General features: G+C 38.9%; 1 protein-coding gene across 6 annotated transcripts in view; it reads right to left on the reverse strand.

The window, feature by feature from the left end:
• The window catches only part of NTNG1 (netrin G1), a 390729-nt gene that overhangs the window by 64736 nt on the left and 300930 nt on the right, over positions 1-25063 (reverse strand). For all 6 annotated transcript variants that reach the window (XM_051856224.2, XM_051856221.2, XM_051856220.2 and 3 more), the window contains exons 4-5: positions 18463-18635; positions 6394-6420 (exon numbers count right to left, since the gene is read on the reverse strand). In XM_051856224.2, coding sequence (XP_051712184.1) covers positions 6394-6420; positions 18463-18635 — 200 coding nt within the window. The remainder of the gene's footprint in view (positions 1-6393; positions 6421-18462; positions 18636-25063) is intronic.

Here is a 25063-nt window from a genome sequence, read left to right on the forward strand (position 1 = left end):
ACTTTACTGCTTAGAAAACAATAGAAATTATTTTAAATACTGTGGGAAACATTTTATTTTTAACCTTTAAAGATACAAAAATGTTAATTTCTGAGTTTTTAGAATCACATCAGTGTAGACTAATAATCTGCTACATATTTCCTTTAAATTTTGTTCTTGTTGTTAAGAACTCCTCGGAAACTGTTATACGGCAATTTATTGGAGATACTTGAAATCCATTTTCATGAATCAGAAAAACTGAGATTCCTGTTATAAAAATGAAGTCCTAGGAGAAAAAAATTTTTTTTTCTCCTCTGAGCCTGAAGGAAAACTCTCTACACTGTAAATTGGAGGGAACCATGTTAGAATTGCTAAACCTGGCCAGCTAGTGCTCACGCCATAGTGAATCAAGCTGAAAAGCAAGCTTGAAGCAGAAAGCAGAAACCATTTTATTTATATCAAGAAAGCTTTAGAGGTAGGGTTGCTTTAGAATATTAAGTTGTCTTCCACCACACATAGTATTCACTAAGCATGCTGGACAGCTCTAAGGATAGAATAAAATATGATCATGGTTCCCTACAAAAGGGAAAGTTTATAGTTTTTGGTCTACCACTATCTCATGCTTTAGGCATTTAAACATGAGAGGGTGAATTCTACACTTGATCTTAGCCAAAAGGCCAAGAAGCAATGAGAGGGTGAATTCTAATGTCACGGTAGATTGTAAAGAATCCTGGTTTGGAAAGTGGACACTGAGCTGGAATCCTGCTCCAACTACTGCCCAGATGCTTTACAGCCCAAGGAAGTCTTTGTCACCTTCTCAAATGATGAAATTGGATGAGCTGCTCTTTAACTTTCCTAACAACACTATCTATGTAATTTTTTTGTGCTTCTAAAGCACAGCACCTTGTGAGAAACAGGGCACCATCATGACATGAAAAGTTAACACTGAAAGGAGGCAAGAGAGAGTCTTCATTAAAACTCTGCCTTCTTCCAGGCATTGGAGGAGAGTGTCAGATGGAGATAAAAATCACAGCCATTGCTGTGATTTCTCAAGGAATATGGAAATAGCATTACTGTTGCCTAGAAAGAAATCTATAAGAAACCCAACGCTCTCCAGGAGAAAACTCTGGAGCCTTGGAGGTAATTTTACCATCTTCACAGCTTGCTGCCTACTCTCAGAAGCACATCATTTATCCAAGGGTAAAGAGAGAGTTTAATGTGATCCTGATAGGTCTCTCTTTGAAATGGCACATAGAGTTTAACTTGCTATGCACAACTATGTCAATAAAGGAAACAGTTTGATTGACTGTCATAGAACACGTGCAAGCATGTTTCACATCTTGTATAGATAATTTTGGGGACTTTTTCATGTTTTATGGTGTGTCTGACATTTAAACATTTCTCCTCTTCCCTAGTAGTTTGAAGGTGTTTGGTAGAAGGGCATATTTTGATGGGAGAGGGAGGATCACAATCCCCCACCCTCCAAGAATCTATGCTTGTAAGTTCTGATGATGACAACACAGCAACGTACTGGAAAATGAGCTTCTATTTTTCTCTAGGACTCTGTAGTTACCTGTACAAAAACAAGTCAGTTTGGATATGGAAAGATCCTTTAAATTGCAGTGTAGTGGATTGGAAAGAGTCTGGGGTAGCAGTCAATAAATCTAGGATCTTCCTTTTCTAATCTCTTCTCCTTGGTTAAATGTTGAGTGTAGTCTTTGGAGTTGGAGAGGCATTCCTGGCTGTATATTGGGCATGTTTCTTGGCCACTCTGGGACTTAAGAGTTGGGGTTTGTAAAGTGGCTTTCAGGAGCTGCATGGAACCATCTCCTTACAATTCCAAGCAAAAACCTTGAATTTTTCTCAGGAAGTAGAGTAGTTAGTTGGATAGTCCTCCACTGATAGTCCAAGAAGACTTCAACTGATATACCTTGAAGCGACTGCTATAGTGTGGGAATTCACAGATAACATATGCAGAATTTCATTGGTGGTCCTTTGGGAGAACTTGACAAATCTTCAGCTCATCTAGGTACTTCATGACCCCACAGAAATAATTAGCAAAGACAGAGATATCAGCTCACACTTAAAAAGTGGCTTGACATTCACCGGGGAAGAGGTTAATACACAAAGTCAATATTCTCAAGGGGGGCTGCTGTGGTCAAGAAAGATTAGTAAATCTCTTGGAATTTTTTTAAGTAGGAAAGTCTTTCCCACTTGTACATTGGGAAATTTGATTTGCCTTTGAGGATTAAAGAGGCAGCTATGTCCTAATGTTCATTCAATTTTAGGGTAGCCACAAAGGTGTTTCATGAAAGTGAAATTCTAGTTACACAAATATGAAATGAATTTGTGATGAGGATACTGGGTCCGTGATAAAACAGTCCCAAAAGCACTTCACCTGGGACATTAGCTTGCTTTCTAGAACATCAGCAAACAGTTCAAAATTAATGTAGCACACCATGCAATTTGCCATATTGCTACACTAGCCTGATATTTGTTTCCTTGTTATATAAAACCTAATTAGTTAAAGGGCAATTCAAATAAAACTTTTATTTGGGGGATTTAGAAGTATTAAAGCAAAGGAAAAGGAGAAACAAATGTATATTACAGCTCTCCAGATAGCATGAACACGATTACTAATAACCCTTGGGTGGGAAAATGATTAACCTTGTTATTTTCCTTACAATCCAGTTTTCTACAATAAATTGGTACTACAAAAAATATTTGGATGCTGTATGGAAAACAAGTTGTACAAGGTCTCCAACTGGCATCAAATGTTTTCAAGTATGAAAACATCTCTGGGCTTGCTCAACAGGCTGATGGATCCCTGCAGGTAGTACTTCTCTGTTTAATTGTCCTGCCAATTAAATAAAATTAGAAACTAATTTTTAAGTCTGTGATGAAACCAACGTGCATTATATGAGTAAACAAGAAAATGCAATGTTTCCCTTAAGGGAACTTTCACTTCAAACTTATTAATTTGGGGTGGGGAGTGGACTGCCAACACCTTCATTGATATTCTATGCTTTTTATGTCATTTTTTTTTAGTTTTTGAAAGTAATTTAAAGAAACAACCCACAATCTGGTTCACAATATTTATATTTGAGGAAGTATTTCTATTTACTTTAAAATTCCAGTATTTTTGAAATGTTCTTTCTTGATGTGATCTTTCATTTTGTGAATAGTCCACCTTTATTCGCTGTCTCATCCTTGACCTGCTTTTATAAAAAGTGATAATCATCCACTCAAAGCTATTTGCCATTCAGCCAATTCTTGCTGTTCTAATTATGCTGTTTTTTAATACATTGTTTAAGCTAATTAGTGCAATAATTTGCTCTTCAGGGCTAAGGACAAGATAATATATGTTAGGAGGAAGTGATTAGTTTATCATTTTAACAAAAAACACCCACAACGAGCCAACAATAAATTTGGATCATCAGCTTCAACAAATGTTCACTTGGATAAAATTGTGAATGTTTACTTTTAAGTGTATAATACATTTTATTAAAAAAAAGAAACTTGAATGAATCACTACACATCAGGTAGAGTAAAAACATAGATCAAAAGGCTTAACTGGCTATAGATCTATTTTGGGATTCATTAATTGCTGACAATATCACCAGTTCTTTTCAGCCATGCTGAAATCACATTAAAATGGCAAAGTTTTAAATCAAGTATCCTTGGGATGATTAGGAAACCTATTTCCTAATAGATAGACAACAGCAGGTACAAATGACCTTAATGGGAATTTTGTTTCAAAAATATTTGTAGCAGATGAACGGAAAGGATGACCACTCTGTCCATGCTTTTGAACCTTAATATAGGCATTGATATTCTGAGATCTATATTCAAAACCTCTAGCCATTATGTGTACTGCATATGTATGTACACTTATGGTTACATACATCAATAATTTACATCAGTAATATACAGCATTTATTTTCCTTGAGAAATGCTTTGATGATCAGAGTGAATCTAATGAGTGTTATTTCTGTTATAATGGTAGCTTCCTGTTCAGCAGGTGAAATTGTATTCATTGATTCCTTCTTTGGGGTAAAGGGAAAGCTCTGGCAAACAACCAACTTTAGTTAAAAATCCAAGCAGTTCCCTCTTCTCTGGTTTGCACCTTGAAAATCCCCTTTCCCATGTCCTGTAGAACAGGTCGTGAGTCAACTATGTGTGAATTCTTGCCCTTTGGAGAGGAACGGAATCCACTAGTACACTCAACAAGTGTCTCATAATCCCACAAAGAAGGAACTTGTGAATGCCATCAAAGCAGCCCAGAAGATACAGTCATGTTTGATGGTTTCTTTGTAAATCTCTTTACCTTAAAGCCAAGCAACAGGCAAGCTAGTCATGTGTGATGGTGGGTGACCCCTTGAAGCTCATACATCCTGTTTCCTGGAAATCTGAGAAAACACCAATCGCACTCCAAGCAGAACAGCCAGAGGCATGTGGAAGCAGAGGACAGACTATCACTTCTAGTGAGAGGGCTTCTGTCAGGTTTTAAGAGCTAAATTTCCTGGATTCCTGATAATAACGGTTAACACATTTTTCAAAGGCACAACAAAGCATCCTTTCAGGTCACCACTGAATTCAAAATAAAACAGAGCAAAACCAAAGTGGAATTTCCCGATTGAGTGTGTAAAAGGTCAACATCTGCTGATGCTCAGATATGGCGGATGTGGTGGAGGCGGCCGAATGAGATGTAGAGTGAGCAGTACAGTCAGAGGGTCCATGCAACACACAATTGACACTCTGAACAGAAACACACCCCAGCGCCAAAGAACTACTTTTCCATCCATCCATTTCTGAAACTGTTGACCTGCCAGATCACATGGCAGCCTCCATGATGTGTCTCAGCTTGCTTCCTTTTGGTTCCTTCTGGCTCTAAGATACATGCGCGGATGCAATTGTCAAGGCCTGAGAGGAGCACATTATGGGGTATTCATACAGTTAGGCAAATGCCAAGGTAGATACTAAAGCAATAAAACGAGACTATCTGAACTGAAGGTTTGTGTTTTTAAGTTTGTAGAACAGATGCCTTTCCAATAATATCACAGAGAACACTGTACCATTAGGTTAGTATCTAAATGGACATGAACACTAACTACTTCTATTTGCAAAGTAGATGATTTCCATGGCATTTAGCACATCTAGTTCTTAGGAAATTGGTGCCCGGGTCTATTCACAAGCTTAAATAAGCTGGGTTGATTTATAATTTGGAAGACCTGACTGTGCATTTATAAGAAGCAAATGTTGTTTCATCCAAATTATCAGAGTGTTGCTTGTTGGAAGATGTTTGGTATTGCCATTCTCCAACTGTTGCTATTTACACTGCAATCACCCAGCTTGGCATAGCACCTATGATGCTAGCCTGTGAGAGGGTTCACTGCAGTGAAAATTCTCTTGACTTTTACAATGCATAATTGCACTTCTGGAGTGCTTTATTTCTGATCAGTTTATCCAGAAGTTATTGCAATATTTTAGCCTGCACACATAAATGGTGCAATATATGAAAATATGTAAAGTTCTGCTCTGAAAAGTGATTAGTTATTTCCCTAATGGGCACATCAGGGCTGATGTCAGAGTGCCAATTTGTCACACCTGGAGAAAGAGCTGTAGTTTACTTCATGATAGATGAGAGAATGTTCTCTGCAGTGATACTGGACAAATAGAGGGAGTAACAGGGGTTTCTCTTTAATGACTTGAATTTCTACTAAAAATATTTCTTGTAGGAATTTCTAGTACTCTAACTCCTAAATTCTGCATCTTTTTTATATATATCTCTTCTCTGTCACACTTAAACCTAAGTGGTCAAGAAGATGTGGATCATTATAGTTTAAGAGAGAAAGGAACATTCTGATGATCTTTTTTCCTTTATTCTTCCAGAAAGGCAGATGATCACAACGTGCTTGTTTCAGGCCTTCACAAAACCAACAGTTTACCGCATTAACAAAACTTCCCCTTCCCCCTGGTTTCATGGCTTTTTCCTTGGGTCCTAATAATTATGCACAAGGCATTCATTGGTATTCATTTTCTGCTTTTCCAGATTGTATTAGAAATGCACACCTAGTCCTAGAGAGTTCAAATTCTTTGTTTCTTACTAAGTATGGGTAATTGGATTATTCATATTTTGGTAAATGAGATGTGCTCACCTAAGTAACTGCACCTCTGGCCTTCATTGACCGACAATAATAAGGAAAGCTGTGGCACCATGTCCACAGAAGAGTTACACAGAAATAACTATTTTATCTATGCATTCGCTATTTCTGTACAGAAAACCAACATACAAATGCAATTCACAAAGAAAATACTCTATTACATCAGAAATGGACTCTGGGAAAATAGATCTGAGGAGCTGAACAACAAAGCAAAGCTAGCCTAGACTTGGTTTGGTGATTTGTTACTTACTACCAATACTGGAAATACTGGGGATACCTGGAGAGAAAGAGAACAATAAAGAAAAGCAATTAGCTATAACATCTTTAAATTAGTATAAAACTTTTAGAAAATGCATATTTAAAAACATTCAGGTCATTAGGAAATTAGCACACTGAAAAATTATATACAAATATCTAGGCATTGAAATCATTTTGGTTTTATTCTAGACCTCTGAGGTTCTTAGAGTTGGGAAATCATGCTCAACTTCAATAGTTGGTGTAAGGGAGTCTTGTGACAGGCTCACACATTTTATGGCCACCTATAAGGTTAATGGACATTTGTATGTGGTTCAAAACATAGTGAGCTAGGTTTATGTTCTGGGCATAAGACACCAAATACATACTGTATGGACCTATACAAAGATATCCACATCTGCAATAGATCTTTGAAAGTGTGCTATGAGATGCTTGTGCTAGCTGCTGAAAATCATTTGGCACTTTATTTGATTAATTTCACATAACCATCATTTTTATTCCTCTTTTACTTGTCAAATATGTGGATTAAACTCTGTAATAGAAACTTAATTGAGCAGAATAATTCAGGAATACATTAGGTTGTTCATATTGATCATGGACTTCATTGATTTTTCAGCTTTCATTTTAATTCATGAGTTGTACAAAGGTAGTGGATCCATTTCAGAGTGTGGCTGGACTTGGTAAAACGACATTTTAGTTGGGTATCCACACTAAGACTCTGAGCCAAGCAATATAGTGCTGTGGCCAACAGCAGGGACACAGAAGCCTGGCCCTCTGAGTTTGAAACTTGTCTTTGAATCCTAAGTTATTCCTGACTCTGTGAACTTGGGACGTGCTGCTTATGCTCTTGGTGGCAGGGGCTCAGTTTTCTACTCGTTAGGGTTGTTGCAAGGATGATATAAATTGAAAAATGTAAAGCACTCAGAACATTGCCATGACAAGTACTATGTGCTATATCCATCTTTACAATTATTGTTTTAGCTGGTTCATCAGGAATCACTATGAGACACTGCTAATTAAAGGTCAAAGATTTGTAGCCTTGCCACTAAATTCAGGAAGCAATATCAGAAACATGTGATGGTGAAAGTTGTGCTTCACAACTAACCAATTGGGTGTTGAAGTTAGCAAGTTCCCTAGCTTCCCAACTTGTTTCCATATTTAAAAACGGGCTAATAATATCTACTGCATAGGGCTGCTGTGAGGATTGAATGAGATAATCCATAAAAATGTCTGACACATGGTAGGTAGTCAATGAATGATAGCTGCTAATGAGTTGTTCAGGCTTGTTTTCTACATCATTGGAGTGTAGTAACAGGTGGTAACTATAAGAGTCATTAAGCTTCTATTTTAATATTTATATTTGAACAACTACCCTCTGCTTATATGAACCAATCACTGTAACTTGCTCAGAGATTCTTTGTATTTTTTAAAATCAAGAATTATTTTCTTATTTAATAGTGGGGAGAGGAGAATGAGGAATAAAGGCTTACTATGATTTTTGTAAATATTGGAAGGAATTTCAGTTATTAGATATAACAAAAATCTCTTAAATATTCAGAGTTTATAATGATTCAGTTTAATTATGATCATAGATCGACAAAGCTGGAAGCCATTCCCCTATTTTTACCCTATGCCATGAACTGAACTTTAAGCTCAGTGTAATTTCTGCAAAGGACTACTACATTCCTGACCTGATATTTCAGTAGACTAGCTAAGCTGCAGCAAGGCAGAGATTTGGTATTGAATCTTTTTTTCCTCCCTTTTCAAATCCCCTGTTGAGTGAGGTGCAATGGCAGCATCATAATTTTAGTATCAATTGCAGGAGCTCCAAATTTCCCCATGATTGAAAATCCTGCTCCAGTGCAAGGAACTGCTTGCCTGTTGTAATCCGTCAAAGAGAATGTAAGTTAGGACAGCAGGAAGAGACTTTTCATGTGTTTTCAAACTTATTTGGAATAAGAGGGCCATGCATAATGCAAGGTGCTTGATCAGACACAAAGGAGAGCAAGCCAGCAAGACTGATGCAATATTTGCTGCAGTTGAATACTTTAGAAAGATGCAGAAATATTTCTATTCCTTTGAGGATACCAGCGCAGGAGAGAAATGTTCATTCCAAATACACAAACCTCACCAAAGTAGGCCATTATGAGATCCTATTTTCCTCATGAAGATGTTATTACCTAACACTGGATGTTTAAAATTCAGGTTCTTCCTCATCTTGTGGCTTACGGTTTTTTGAGGGGCTGCCAGATGAATTACTTTCTGTTCAACAGTTGTAAAATGTGAATTGCTTAGGAAAGATTTTTAAGCTTCTCATTTAAGTAAAGATTTTTGAAACTGAAAATTTCTAAGCAACAAGGGATGTCCATTAACATATTTTCACAGGTTGTTTATTCCCTAATTCTTCTTATTTTAATAACCAAATACCTTGCTGTGGGTTCTCTTCAGACAGCTTAAGAATTTAGTAAATCCATTACATCATTAAAACATTACAAGGAAGCCATAAGAAATCCTTCAAACCCTCAAGGAAGTAAGACAGGAAGGTCTAGAAATGAATGCCAACAGCTCATTTCCTGAAAGGTGGAGTGTCTTTGGTGTCCCTGAGGAATGAATCAGCGAATGAGATTCTGTCTTACAACACTGACTGCCCATATGCCATGGGAACTGGGGTCACATTGTGCTCCAAGAGATTGTCTAGGCAAAAGCTGGTAGATTTTTCTTAAGATTCCCTTTGAAGTGATAGCTGCTGGGTTCTTTTTACCTTGAAATCTGAGCTCAGATATTATTTCTCCCCTTCCTTCTCTGCATCCTTGATATTAACTGCTCTCTCCTCTGTGACCCCACATTGCTTGACACAGACCTTTGTGATGGATTTATCAACTTGTTTTTTGTGATTATTTGCGTGTTTGCCTGAGGGCTCTGAGGGACAAACTCCAAGTCTTAGTTTTTGTATCGCTTGTATCTGCCTGGGACAATGCTTGACATATAAGACTTGCTCAATGTACATTTGAGCAAAAATTTATTGCTTGTTTCCATGAAGGTTTGTGTTATGATAAGAATATCATTTGGGGGCATAGCTTGGTTTTGCCCCTTATGAAATGTTCCACGGAAGTGCTTCTGAGTTCAGGATTAATGAATGTTTTAGTTGTCTTTGAATACTTCCCCTATTCTGTGAGGAAGAGTTTTACGCACTGTAAAGATTTCCCTCACTGCTTTACCTTCCATGCAACTGAGAGCTCAGGGCTCGACCTGATGCTCTGTTGGGGAAACTGCATAGTGTTTAGTGTTTGGCCTATTTTCTTTGTGTCCTTTTTCTTATACCTTCTTTTCTTTTAAAAGTATTATTTACTTACTCACTTGTTTTCTTATTTATTTGAAAGGCAGAGTGAGAGAGAAGGAGAAAGACAAAGAGAAGGGGGAGAAGAAGCAGCAGCTGCTGCCGCCAGATCCTCCACACGGGTGGCATGGACCCATGTCCTTGGGCCACCTTCTGTTGCCTTCCCAGGTGCACTAGCTGGGAGTCAGATCAGAAGCCGAGCAGCTGGGATTCGAGCTGGTGCTCCAATGTCAGGATGCCAGCATCACGAGAGGTGGCGTAACCTGCTGCACTGCAACGCTGGCTCCCACTGGTCTTCCTTTTCAACTTCTATTTAATTCTTGTATTTATATTTGTCTTTTTTGCCAAGACACTGGAAGTAGGTAAATATTTTTGGGGGGGTTTAGATGTGTATAGATCTGAAAGCCCCTTTTAAGAAAAAGAACATTAAAATATAAAACGAGATATAAAACTGGATTTTTTTTTTTTTGTCAGAATGAGTCCAATGAGGGATCCTGAAGTTTAAGCTTCATTGGTTCAATCTATCTCTGGAACAACCTCAAAATTGCTTGGGAAAGATAAATAGATAAAAGGTAGATAAAAAGGCAGAAAATGAAGGAAGATACTAGATAAGCTAATTCACAAAAGTGATGTAAAATTGAGCACTGAAAGAGATTTTAAAAGTCATCTTATTCTGCCCTTTGATTTCACAGACAAGGCATAAAGAGATGCGAGTGCCTTGTCCAAGCTGACCCTTTTACACTCAGCATCAGAGCATGGAGTTTCTAGTCCCTGTCTGATACTTTGCTAAACCCACACTGAGGAAATGAAGCACAGGTATGCGGGAGTTTGCCACGAGTTTCTGTGATGCACTGTATGATTTTAGTGCTAATGCTTCTTCTAGAATAGGAATGTCATGGCGGCCTGAGAAATACACCACGTTGAGGGAGCCTAGGAAGGTCTTACGCCACCACCATGTGCCTGAAAAATAAGATGCTTGCTGCACAGGTCTTTGTAGTTAGTTCCTCCTGTAGCAGCCCTTCCCATTGCCACATTAATTTCAGTGTTTGTTTTAAAGGAATTCTGTTGTTATTAGGGGGAAGAGAACCTGGTAGAATTATGTAATGAGATGATGTGATCTTTCCTACTTTTTACATTTTTACTGCACCCCTTCCCCAGGTAAATCATGAAAGGGTACATAGTTAAGCAAGTCAACATGATGGAGATCTCAAAACTAAATACCCTGGTCATCAGAAGCAGATTAATGCAGTGCTGAAAGCCATAACTCCTTTGGAGAATCAATGGAAAGTTCAGCAGCTTTTCATCAAGAAGGAAGCAGAAGGGATAAGGATTCAGTGTGCTTCAAATTGAGAGGTAAAATTACCATTGTTGTGATTGATGGTTTGAGATAAAAAAAACCATCAAGTAGGTGATGGGATCTTCTTACAGCTAGACTGAAGCCACTGGGAGCTCTAAACTCCAAAAAAATGCCAGTTGAAGAAGAGAGAGGTGATCGGTAAGAAAACATACAGCAGATTTATTTGTATTCCAAAAGAATTATTTCCAATGTCCTTCCAGCCCTGGTCGCTGGTCCAAACTGCGGTTGATAGGAGATGTGGTGTTGTCTCCCAAGAACATGAAAGTGAGGGAAATGAGAATCTCTTCACAGAATTATGCTGTGAAATCATAAATAATCCGAGTAGAGGAGGTGGCATTAACTTGGCTTACTCTATTAACAAATCTGAGGAAGAGAAGGACAAGCTAACCAAAAGGTGGTAGCCCGGAAAAAGGAGCATCTTGAGACATCTGGGGGCAGTATTGTCCTAGCATTGTCTCAGGGAGCATGCTTGATAACCTGTAAACTTCCAGACCTTCTGCGTTCTGTTGGCCTTAGGAAGGCTGACCCTGTGGTAGGATGGATATGTTGGGATGTTTAAGCTTGATGTTATTAGTATGCAAGTCATTTAAATTTCCTGATCCCATGCACACCAAGCAACTTGCTGATAATTTTCTGGCTCTGCACGTAGACTTAATTACAGGAAAGAGAATATACTGGTCATAAGGACTTGAATATTCTGAGCACAGTAACAGTTATTTCATATTATGGATGAATAAAAAGACATTTGACCATAATTTATCTACCTATAAAGCTGCTGATTTCAAGAGAAAAGTTTGCTGATCATGTGCTAGCTCTCAGGGAAAAAATAATGATGCTACCAACTAACTTCATTGTGAGCTCACTATGTTTCAGGCCTTGTCTCAATGCTGTACACATTCTAGTTGCCTTAACTTTTATAAAAACTTGATGAAGTCAATACTCAGGTTAAGTTCACACATGGTGGAAACTCAAATACATACAGGTTAAGTAATTTTCCCAAGATCACCTCACTTAGCATGGAAACTGCAGCTGCAACCTAGGAGCCATATTCCAGACTTTGGGCCCTTATTCATCATTCTATGCTATCTCTCAATTTATTGTAAGCCCCAATTTCTTACTTTCAGTCCTCAAATTAAAATCAAAAAAGGAACAAAAACTTTGTATAAAAGAAAATTTTTCTTTCCCCCTAAAGCATACCTGTAGCACAACCTAATAAGATCTGGGCTTATTTGGCAGCAAATCTGGACTGGAATTGATATGAGGGTATTAATTATAGTCTGCCTTTATCCTGCTTTGTGAGAATAATAAGTTTGCTGCAGAAGTATAAGAAATGTTTGATTAAGTGGTGCTGATATTCTGCTGTGAGTTTTTTGTAATATTTTTATATGTCCTGTATTACCATTCTAAAATTCTTAAAATGTATGACTCCAAATGAGGTCTGGTTCCATGTGCATGAATAGCTTGGTATTTTGGTTTTATATTTGAGTGTACCAGCTTGGAGCATATACATAAGTTCCTATGAAAAAGAATTTTTCTAATTTCTTGCCTGATTTAAGGTTCTAAGTCTGGAAGGTTCTTGGTCAGAACCCAATAATGACCAAGTCATCCTAGTGACTGTCACATAGGGAAGCCTGTGAAAACTAGCCAGCCAATTTGATACATCAAGGGGTTGAGTAGGCCATGAGCCCCAGTGGGTGTTTTTCCTGTTGGATTTCCTCTAAGATCTCAGGTGGTCTCTCCCTGTCGGTGCTTGTGTTAGAACTGCTGAGCTGCGAAGGGCAAGACCAACAGGAGGCCAATATATCCACAAACACATAACAGGGATTTAGTTTTAAGTACTCACTCACCAGAATAACTAATTATAACTAGCAGTTAATAGTTACTAGACATTTGTAAAGACCAAGAACAAAACATGTTTCCTCTCTTAAATTGCTGATGTTTTAGCTCCTGTAGTCATATAGATCTGAGTTCAAATTTTGCTCTCTCATGTATTAGCTGTGAGGCCTCGGGACACTTTACTTATGTGTGTCATTTCTTTATCTGTAGAATAGTTTTAATAGTTGTATTCATCCCATGGGGATATTGTGAGGCTTTTAGGAGATGCAGCACAGAAAGCACTTAATGAGCTATAAAAGGCTAAGGGAAACTTAATAAATATCATTATTTTTTTTACAGACAGAGTTAGACAGAGAGAGAGAGAAAGAGACAAGAGAGAAAGGTCTTCCTACCGTTGGTTCACCCCCTAAATGGCCACTACAGCCAGCGCGCTGCGCTGATCTGAGCCAGAGGAGCCAGGTGCTTCCTCCCGGTCTCCCATGGGGTGCAGGGCCCAAGCACTTGGACCATCCTCTACTGCCTTCCCGGGCCACAGCAGAGAGCTGGACTGGAAGGGGAGCAACCAGGACAGAATCCGGCGCCCCAACCGGGACTAGAACGGGGTGCCGGTGCTGCAGGTGGAGGATTAGCCAAGTGAGCTGTGGTGCCAGCCAGCTATCATTATTATAAAAATTTTAGTTGGAGATAGTCACTCATTTTTGTAATTCTATATACATGATCAATAATTTAGAATAAGAGAGAAAGAGGAGCAATTTATTTTTCATGGGGGAGTCCAGGCAAACTTCTCTGGGAAGTTGGCTTTGAGAGGCACTCATGAAAATGAATAGAATTTCAAAAAAGATTAAATAGAACGGTGCTTTAGGAGGAAAGGATGAATTTAGTATCTAGCAAGATGACTCTGAGATCTTTATAGACAGCTGGGAAAAGATGATCTAGGTTCATTAGAAAGATTAAAGCTAGAATTGGTTGATTACTACCAAGTCAATAATCCTAAGAGCTAAAATCACGGAAGTAAATAGGAATGCCAAGGAAAAACATCCATAGGCTGAGGATAGGCAAAGTAAGGGAACATGACAATTTAAAGGAAGAACGGAAGTTGGCCTTTGAAGACATAGAAATAACAGATCTAGGAGTAAAGGCAGGTTTAGAGAAGACTGACATGTTCAAACAGGTGTTGAAATGGACCCTAAACCCCAATGGAGGATAGAGAAAGTCACTCAAATTTAACCTAAGAAGCAAAATAGAGCAATGTGCAGTACTTCCTCTCACTCTTACTAGTAATGCAAACCTTGAAGATACGTTTGCTCTATAATCATAAGATTCCGTGTATGTAAAATAAAAATGGTAGTATTTACCTTCTAAGACTGTTGTGAGTTTAGAACAGACTAATGGATATAAAGCACTTAGGAAATTGTCTGAATAATGGCACACACATGTATACACCTGGGGAAACATAAATTGGTCAATGCAAATTTAATATCAGGGAAAATAATAGAACAAGCATCAAATTACTTTCCATCACTCAAAGGAGCTCTAGATATTGTGTAACAATTCAAGTTGGATTTCTGAACAAATAATGTCAATGTCAGTCCAATTTAATTTTCTTTCTTTGAAGAATATTAGACTATGTAGGTAAGAGAAAAGTAAAAGGTTGAACACAGACATACTAGCTGGGCTTTCTGCTATCTCTATGATGTTTCTATAACAAGCCTGCAAGAAATTATTTAGACCAGCTTGTCCTCAGAAGAGTGTTTTATAGAAAGATATTAAGTGTTCCATGAAACAAATGAATCTGGGAAACATTGGGTAAAATATGTTATTTTACAGTAGGGCTTCTCAAGTGTTTTTAAAAAGGTATTGTGAGTATCAAAGAGTCAGTATAGTGTACAGCATTTTCCTAAATGATTTGGCCATGAAATTATTTTAAGGGTCAAGGAATCCAGATTAAAAAGTCGATGTATAGACATTATATTACTTTTGTTGGAGTTATGGTTCCTAAACAGTGATTATTAAGTTTCAGCATCTGTATCCATATGAGTTTAAAGGATGTTACCTAATATTTTTATTTATGAGCTGGACAATGGAAATCAAGAGGATCATGATTCTGAGGATGTTCGACAGATCTGATATGACTTTGAGGCAGAAACAAAATTCAAAGGGCATTCAAAGTAGAATTCTATCAAAAATAGAATGAAGATCAACAGGGAGAGGAAAGACGTCTTTTCTACAAAACATAAGCTTTGTAGAAAAATAAGAAAAAGATTTTCACAAGTATATTTCTTCAGAGCTCAAGGAAACTTGGTCTTGATTAAAAGCATGATGGGTCAAAATATTATTACAAAAATTAATACTCTACCTTTTCCAAGCTTATTACAAGAAAATGATAGAGAATTTGGTGTGTCTTGCAGACTTGGGTGGCTGTACTTCAGAGTGCTGGTGTTCAACAGTCTTCTCTCTTGGCTGTACATACTCCACACAAAAGTTGGCCTGAATTGCTCTAGAATGCAGGACCTCTCAAGTCCAACGACTCCCAAAAAGTCTTAGCAGATGGGACTTCTCAGAGGAGTTCGCTGAGTGGCTTTAGATGGGAATCTTTTCTGCCTGCTTTAATGGATGAAGCCTACCTAGTTCTCTTTCCACCTTTGGGGTTTAGGGTTGGGGAGGGGTGAACAGAAACTGCTCTTTCTATTCAAAGATAATCCTGGCTGGGATTCTGCTAAATCCAGAGGTTGTCCTGTATGAGTCACATTTTGAGGCCACTGAGTGGTTGATTTTGAAGGCTCTGCAATTACAGTCCCTCCTATTTTACTTCTTAGGTTTGTATTTTTGTATTAGGGTATGACATATCCTAAACGTCCTTCTTACATAACTGATTCACATACACTAGGGAGAGTCATCTGAATGTGTGTGTGTGTGTGTGTGTGTGTGAGAGAGAGAGAGAGAGAGAGAGAATATGAACTGATAATTATAATGATATTAGAAGTCCACTAATGAATTAGAGGACTTCCAGGGCAGGCAACCAGATAAAAGACATGAAAATAACACATGAAAAATGGAATTGATGATAATTAAACTGGAGAATAAATGAAAACAGGGTCATTTCAGTTCTTTTATTACATAAAAAGGAAAAATAGAAACTAGGAAGCACTCAACATTAATCTTAAGAAATCACTTTTATAGCAAAACTGTCCAACAATGGACAAGCTGCCTTATGAAAAAAATCCTAAAAATAAATTATTTTTGAACACTTATTTTGTGACAGGTGTTATGCTAAATAAACATATTACATGCATTAGCTTATTCAATCCTCTCAAAATGCCTATGAGTTAAGAGCTATTATTATCTGCACATTACAGATGGGAAACTGTGTTGGAGAAGTTAGCTTACTTTATCAAGGTCACTCTGCTAGTGCATGGAGGAACCAGGATTTGATTCTGGAACCTGTGCACTAAACTACTAAGTTATTGACTTCAACTGTTGGATGTTTTCAAGCATAGTCCCATGTGTCAGAGATTTAGTTAAATGAGTTTTTTCCTATTGCAAAGACTGGATCATGGCAGACAATTTCTACAATCTTTCATCAACTTTATGCTATATTGAGGTTTGAATTATTGAATTGAACCCTTCTGGCCATTGGGTCCATTGTGTTTCTATTTTAGCAGAACATGGAAAAGTCCAAAAATCTAGAAAAGGTTAGTAAAGTGTAAGTAAAGTCTAAGGGACAAGTAGACAATCATGCCCACAAGGAAACTCAAAAGATATTGCATTCCTTTGTCCAGGTAATAACTTGGTGATCTTCAATGTGCAAAGGGCTAGGAGTATAGTCACTTCCATGGAGAATATAACAAGAGATCAATTTCAGCAAGAAAGCTTGGTTGAAACAAGGTCTTCTCAACGAAAGCACATTGAAATAAGCAAAGATTTTGAAGCACACAAATGGGTAGAAGAACCAGGTCCTATTAAAACAGAAGCTAATGCCTTCAACTTGGGTCTACCATGGTTGCCTCTTTGGTGGCCTTGAAGTTGGCCTACCTCAGGGATGAACAAGGGTGACAGCAAGTGTTTGTGAACTGCCTTCTCTTCCATGCTGTCCCACTAAAGTGGCAGCAGGCCCTGAAAATAAAATCTGAACCATTTTCATATATGGAAAGCTTTAAACTGAATTTGACAACTGTGGTGATAGGGGTAATTAGCTAGCCAGCCACAGGGTATTGCAACAAATAACCTTGTAAGATGCCTTCCGAATTCATGAGTCTGTGACTCTCAACAATTGAGGAAGGCCCGAGAAAGTCTCTATTAATAAAATCATCCCGAAAAACCCAAGTATCTATTCAACAGAGCTTTAATGTATTAATTTTAGGAAAGAGAAGTCTTTTTTTTTTTTTCTGTAACACAGAGCTGAATGGCCTTACAAAGAGATTTTTTAAAAAAACCATTGGTAGGATTTTTTCTGCTTCATAGAAATTTTATCATAATTTCATGCCCCCACACTTCACGGCTTGTTACTTGGTCCATTACTCTTACATTTTAACTTGATAAGGTCCTGGTACCTGTGATATTAGTTTTAAGTTTAGTTTCTCACAGCTGCTGCTTTGAAAGGCCTGATAACATTCTTAGCCACTGGCTTTTCAAGTTCTCTCTCTCCTGTGCTAACTGTTGTGCTGCTTCTGTTCCTCCTCTGTGAATAGGTCTATTCTAGACCAACCATCTCTCTGCTCTCTAGAGAGGGCTAATGTTGGGCTTTTGTAGGTGGCTAGTTGATCCATCTAAGAAATTGGACAATTTATTCTGGAAATAATCACTTTTTGATTATATCAGAGCTTCTTTTCCTATATTCCTCAGGAATTTCAGTGGGGCACATCTGTGTGGCAATGGGGCATCTCATATGGCTCCTTTAAACATAGAGAATTGCCTGTGGTCTTTCACATAGACACAAAATCTCTTTTTCTTAATCTAGTGTCCATCAGCCACAATCATTCTGTTTGACTGCAGATGGCCTTACTCCCAGAATCCATGGCAGGCTTGCCGGAATGGCTGGAGTTTGGAAAAATCCATTCATTTCGCTAGGAAAAGGGAAGACCTCGGTCAACTTGGAGAAGAAAATACCTTTTGGACTAGATGTTTCTTGTGTTCCTCAGCATTGGAAAATGTGATTGTAAATATTCAAAGAATTCCTGGAAATTGTTTATGGATAAAAGCAAGTTAGGGTTGAGAGTTTTCAAGGCCCTGGGTATGTTAATAAGAAATTAAATTGGGGAAGAAATTAGATCACCCACCTGTTCCACCCATTTAGAAAAAGTTGCTTCTGTGATCCCAAGAATAATTTCTCAACTCATTTAATGTGTGTTGGAAGAGTGAATTTAAGATGATGACACGCTGATGGGTGGGCAAATAAGGGACTACAACTTTAGCTGCACTTTGAAGAGCAATCAGATAATTTCTAAGAGGAGTAGAGTCACAAATGGCAATGAAATTGAGAGGAACTATCAGCTCAAGGTGCACAGAAGATGGCATTACCAAACAAAGTTACTCACAGGTATTTGCAGTGCCTTTGGGGATGGGGAGATACGAGCCTGGACTCCAAGGTCGGCCCTGATAATTCTTCTTGCATTTCCCACAGTCTGGGCCTGTAGTGTTGTGCTCACATTCACATGTCAGTTTGCTGTTGTCATACACACACACTGTGGCATGGAGATTACACTTGCACCTAGGCAGAGGAGAGACAAAGAGGTCATTGTCAGTCATGTTGGTCTTAATGACCACTGAGGCTTTCCTAGTCTACCTCCTGGGGTTGTGGCTCTCAAAGTCAATTGCTCAGTGCCTAATTCCTACACAGAGGCATCCATTAAAATGCAGATTAGCAGGCCTTGGGAATCTTTATATTGAGTGCCAGGGGGTGGGAGCTCTCACAGGGCAACTTGCCTGTCCTCACTCTGCACTTTAAGGAAGCCCAGTACCAGCAGAGGCCTAATTGCTCCCCTGGACAACTGTGCCCTCAAACTAAGGGTTTCCCAACAGGTATCCAAAATATTGCCACTAGTGAGTGGTTTTCCTGTGATCTTCTCAAACCTAAGACCATTTATCTGGGTTTGAAGAACAGTGTTCTCTTCCTTTTTGGTTTTACATCATTAGGACAATTCTTACTCATTGAAGAATGAAGATAACCATTAAAACAATCTGCTGCTCAGGCTTGTAGACCGAAGAGGCTATCTATCCTCAGGTGCTCTCTTTCTGGGATCTAAATGACATTCTCTTAAAGGGGAAGAATTTCCCCAGCCAGCCCTCCCCCCCAGAGTGAGGGGAGACTTCCCATTTATAGAAAATATGGCAATCATAGAGGTCTCTTAGAAACAGGCCAAATGACTCTGATAAAGGATACTTAGACTTCTAGAAAATATGAAAACCATGTGTGGCAGAGGCTTGAAGCCATTAGCAAAGGACCCAGCATTTGCTGCCTGTGAATAAAGCTGTGATACATGAGTGGCAACACTGGAATATGCAATTTCCACAAAAATCCATTTCTGTATCTGAAATCTCTGACTACAAAACTGCAGAGGCCAGCTTGGTGTTTGTTGAGGAAGCAGGTTATACATTGCACCACACTGAGATTGGGCCACAGAACCCAGGAAAGGTAAAATCTAAGTTGATGACCAGAAGTCAGGATAATGTGTTTGGGAAGAAAGGGTCTATGCAAAAGGGAAACCCTGGGCACCCAGGCCAGAGGATAAAGTACCGATTCATCTGAACCTGGAAACATTAAGTGTGTGTGTGCATGTGTGTGTGAAAATAAGTCTGGACACACACACACAAATAGACTCAAGTTTCTTAAAAAAACAAACAAAAATACTGTGAGTAGATGTCATGAACTGAGAAAAAGAGAATATTCTGTCTTAGAAAGGAGCATGAGATTTTTTGAAATGATGTTGATTTCTACAATGGCTGTATAGCAATGGCAAAGTTTCTCTTTTGTGCAACAGTCTGTTTGCATCTCATGATAAAGGCTCAGGCAAATAGTAGTGCTGAAAGCTGCCAGCCTCCCTTGCAACTAAACAGTGTAGTTCTTAATTCATTTGCCACCCATTCAAACCTCTCTGGAACCACTCAGCATCAGCCTCCTTAGGGATCTACTACAATCTGTTAAGACTTTAAGCTACACTCTGCCCTCTGTGTACTTAGGAAGTATAATAAACTGAAAGGCTACTATTTAAACAATATCTATTTAACTTAGACATGCAAATATCAGCTTTGAAAATTACCATTTGTATAGTCTTTTAAAAAGGTAAGAGAGGGGCTCCTGCTGTGGTGCAGTGTTTTAAGCTGCCACCTGCAGTGCTGGTTCCAGTCCCAGCTGCTTCATTTCCCATCCAGCTCCCTTCTAATGTGTCTGGGAGAGCAGCAGAAGGTGGCCCAGGTCCTTGGGCCCCTGCACTCACGTAGGAGACCTGGAAGAAGCTCCAGGCTTTGGCTTGGCTAGGCCATTTGGGGTGTGAACTAGTGGATGGAAGATCCCTTTCTCTGTCTCTCCTCTCTCTGTAACTCTGACTTTCAAGCAAATAAATAAATCCTAAGGAAAAAGGCAAGCAAAAAAATAATTTAGTTAAATTCTGCTTAATTATGAGCCATGTCCTATAACCACCTCCTCCATGTAGGCAGTTATTTGTGCTGGGCTGCTTATTAATGGAACTTTCTCCTTGCATATTAGCACCTTTATTTATGGGTGTGTTTATACAAAAGGAGGATGTTTGAAACCTAAGTGATAGAAGCACCAGCTTATACTGATTTAACACCCTATCTGGTGTTAAAAATTCTAAATGAGGAAGTGAACAATGTGACCTCAAAGCATATGCTAGATGCATGTGTGAAGACTAAGAAGGCAGGTAGTAACTGTAAATTGGATTGTATATCTTATAACTCTTATTACCTTCATATTTGTAGTCATTCTCTGAGTTACAGGCAATTTCTATTCGAAAGACATTATGTTAGCTGGGAAAACAGTTTCATTTTGAATAACAAAAGGAGGTGAAAGGAGAATGGATGATTCTTTAGTTTTATTTTTCTCAGATTTCTTCCAATCAATGGCTCATTCTCACCTGTCCAAAAGCTTATTAATCACTGAAGTCTCAACTCAATTCAATCTGTCCTGTCCCCTATAGACACTCTGAGCTCTATTATTCTGATTTCCTCAGTGATTCTGTGTGTTTTGTTTGGCTCATTGCTATGTAGGCTCTGTGCTGTTAAAATTCTTTACTCATTGAATAATTCTCTGACATCTCAAGGGGGAAAATATCTACCTGTACCTGGTCTTTTACTCTAGCTACTTCCTTAACTTTCTCCTTTTCCTTCTTGAGTTTGCTATACTTGCCATCTTCATTTGCTTATCTTCCACTCACTCTTTCCAATTGACCACAACTTCTTTTTAATTTTTTATATAGTTTTAAAAGATTTATTGATCTACTTAAACGTCAAAATTACAGAGAGGAAGAGGGAGAGAGAGAGAGGGAGAGGGAGAGAGAGAGCCTCTATCCACCAGTTCACTCCCTAAATGGCTGCAACAGCTGGGGCTGACCCAGGCAAAAGCCAGGAGCGAGGAGCTAGGAGCCAGGAGCCAGGAGATTCCTCCTGGTCTCCCAGGAGGCCCAAGCACTCAGGCCATCCTCCATTGTCCTCCCAGGCACATCAGCAGAGACCTGGATTGGAAGTGGAGCAGTCAGGACTCAAACCAGCGACCATATAGGGTGCCAATATCAAAGGCGGCAGCTTTACCCACTACACCGCAGCACAAGCCTCATCACTGCTTCTTTTTTTAAAGAAAAATTATTTATGTATGTATTTTTATTTGAAAGGTGGGGAAACAGAGAGAGAGAAACACAGAGTGAGATAGTGATCTTTCATCTGATGGCTCACTCCCCAAATGCCTACAACAGTTGAAGCTGGGTCTGACCAAAGTTGGGAACCTGGAAATCATACTGTGTCCCCGCCATAGGTGATAGGGACTCAAGTACTTGAGCTGTCACCTGCTGCCTCCCAGGGCACACATCAGCAGGAAGCTGGAACTGGAAGCAGGGCTGAGAATCAATCTCAGATACTCTGATACAGAATGCAGTGTCCCAAATGGAGGCTTAATCAGTGCATCAAATGACCACCCCCCGATCATAACCTCTCTTGCCAGGATCACCCATGATATCCTTGTTGAAAATCCAGTAGATACTTTTCCTTTCTTTATTTGACCCCTTGGGGCACTGACTCTGAAGACCACTCCCTTTGCCCTGACACTCTCCCCGTTGGATGCTCAAGGTCATTTTCAAGACTCTCTTCTGCTTACTTTCTCTATGTGTTGTGCTTTGGGTTCTGCCCCAGCACGATTGGCACACTCCTTCTCTCTCTGGGCGTTCTTATCTAGATTGTCTCATCAATTTCCTTCTGTGGTCCATCTTCTGAACTGCACATTTTTCAAAGTAAATTTGAATGATCTGTCCTCCACTTCTAAGAAAACACATATAAAATAAGCTCAAAAACTTGAAACCATTTTTGTGAGATGCAGAGATTCTTCGTTACCTACAGTGGTCCACAGTACCTCCATCCCTCTATTACTCCAGGTAAGGCATATCTGGCCAAAGTGTTGGTAAGTCTTTGTGTCTGTATCACTATCACAGATCTCTCTCTTGCATTTCCAAATGACTTCTAGATGCATCAAACACAACATGTTCCAAACTGAATTCTTTGGATACCTTGTCCCACCTGTTCCTTCTGTGTTCTCCATTTTAGTAAACTATGTTATCTTCTATCTCATTAGCCAAGAGTGGCTCCTATAACTTCCTTTCCTAATACATCTAATCTGCCATTACTCAGTCTTTCACCAAGTCCTAACATTCCTCTTGCTTGACTGTATCTAAAATTTATACAATGATCACTTCCTTAGTTGAGATCATCATCATCTTTGATCTGATTCATTACAGAAAGTTCTACTTAGAACTGAGTGCTCAAATTATGTTTCTTTCTAGTCCAATCTCAGCACAACAGTCAAAATAATGTTCTACACCAATATACTTGGGCTACTCCTGGCTTAGAACCATTGTTGTCTTTCCCAGTATTCTCAGGATACAGTTCAATTCTGTAATATGGCTTGCAAGTGGCTTTGCAGTTTACCTCATATCCCTTCTCCAGCTTCATCTGTACCACTTCTAATTACATACTTAATGCTTTGAATTTTGCCTCCAGGTAATATTACAAAACTGTTTCTCAAGCCTTCAACATTCAACTTTCCTATACCTATTTCTTTTATCTGGATAAGTCTTCCCTTCTAGGTCCTAGCTAGTTCCTAGTTTCTGCTTGTCATTCAAAAAAATCTAATCAATTTTCTGAATGTTTCTCTGGCTCACAATGATGCTATTTCTATGTGTTTCCACACATCTAGCCAGGCATGTTGCATATTATGTCCACTATCTCTGCTATAGACATAAGCTGCATTCTATTCTCCTGCTACTGTTACTAGAGTGTAAGTTTTGGGGAATCAGCAATTATGTCTGCCTTTCTTATTGCCAACATGTGTCAAAGTGCTTGGAATATAATAGGTGCTCCAAAAACATTTGATGACTAAACAAGTGAACAGTAAAGAAATAAGCTTCCTGAAAGCAGGAACTTCATGTGCATGTTCTTATGAAATCAAACACTATGACACTATGGTGTGTGCTGAAAATTGCCACATACCCTTATCATTGGCTTCATAATTAACCTTATATAGGACAAAAGAATCTATAAAATTGATGAAACCTTGCAAACTCTATTTAATTTAAGCTCCAGAGAATTTACCAGAAGATTGAAACCTTACATAAGAACTATCTTAAAACAATGCCTAGAAACCTAAGGAAAAGAACACAGCACAGGGGGAGAGGAACAGCAATGCATTTGTGTAACATGATTACTCTGAGGGATGCACCTGTTAGTGTCAACTCCTCACGTAAGGTTGACCATGCTTTTCATTTGAACTTTGGAGGAGCATTGCTTGGGCACTGGCTAAAATCATGACTTCCCCAGCAGTAAATCTGATGACTTATCTCAGCATTGGAGCTGTCTTTCTTGAGTAATTGTGACAATTTTGTGTTGGAACAAAGCATTGAAAGTGGACTCTGAGGTACCGCAGCATTGTATTTTGAAGTGGTTCCCTTTCATTTTCCATAGCTCAGTTTATTCTCATCACTCTCATTCCAATCAGACACTAAAATCCTTTATTTAGAGCCTTTGCCAGAGTAGCTGTTCTTCTAACAGGAAAAAAATGGATTTCACAATATTGGGAGATTGCTCTCAATTCCTGGTGTTGCAACCTCTGGCCCTGTGATGGGTGGAGGGCAGATTTCTGTGACATCTCACTTGTCTCCGACAGATTGATTATCCGTTTCCATGGCCATCCAGCGCCCACTTTTATTGTCACATTGGGAGGGGGAGGAACTGTGCAAGTGGAGACCTAAAAGGCTTCACTAGCAAGCAAATGTGTGAGGTTCTGTAAAGCTCAGCCTATTCACTGGTTCTGTTTACACACACCTAGAATTCATGCTAAGACATTGCTGCTAAAACTAATGGACTTCCATGAACCTTGAAGATCCATTTGTGTGCAAATGACAAACAGGAGACATCGTCAAATAAGGGAGTCACTAAGACAAATTTAGAAGAAAAATGAGTTATCTTCTGTGATGCAAACTAATGAACACCGGTGTGTTCTCCCTTTCATCCAGGTCTGCACTTCCTGTATTTTAGTGACCAGCTGTCATGAGTCAATTTAATCTTGCTTATAAAAAGGCTGCAACATTTAGTTCTGTGCCACCTGCCAGTAGGTATGAAAAACCCATAGAGTCTGTCTGATTTTTCTTTATAACTTAATATATCTATTCTGGGAAGGATATTATCTGCCAGAATTTCCTGCAAGTTAGAGGTTCCTACAGTCTATTACTAATGTTTAAAATAGTGGTACTGAGAGAGGAAAGTTAGAAACTTGCTCTTTGAAAAGCCAAACAGGAAGAAAGGTTAGGCTTGCTGCTTTGTAGGTCAGGGTTTGGACTACTTTTGTGCCAAGGGAGGATTCACCACAGAGTGCATGAAATTTAAGCTACAGGGCTATTCCAAGGCCCTGAAGAGAACCCT

The sequence above is a fragment of the Oryctolagus cuniculus genome, chromosome 7 (genome assembly GCF_964237555.1).
Source record: "Oryctolagus cuniculus chromosome 7, mOryCun1.1, whole genome shotgun sequence".
NCBI lineage: Eukaryota > Metazoa > Chordata > Mammalia > Lagomorpha > Leporidae > Oryctolagus > Oryctolagus cuniculus.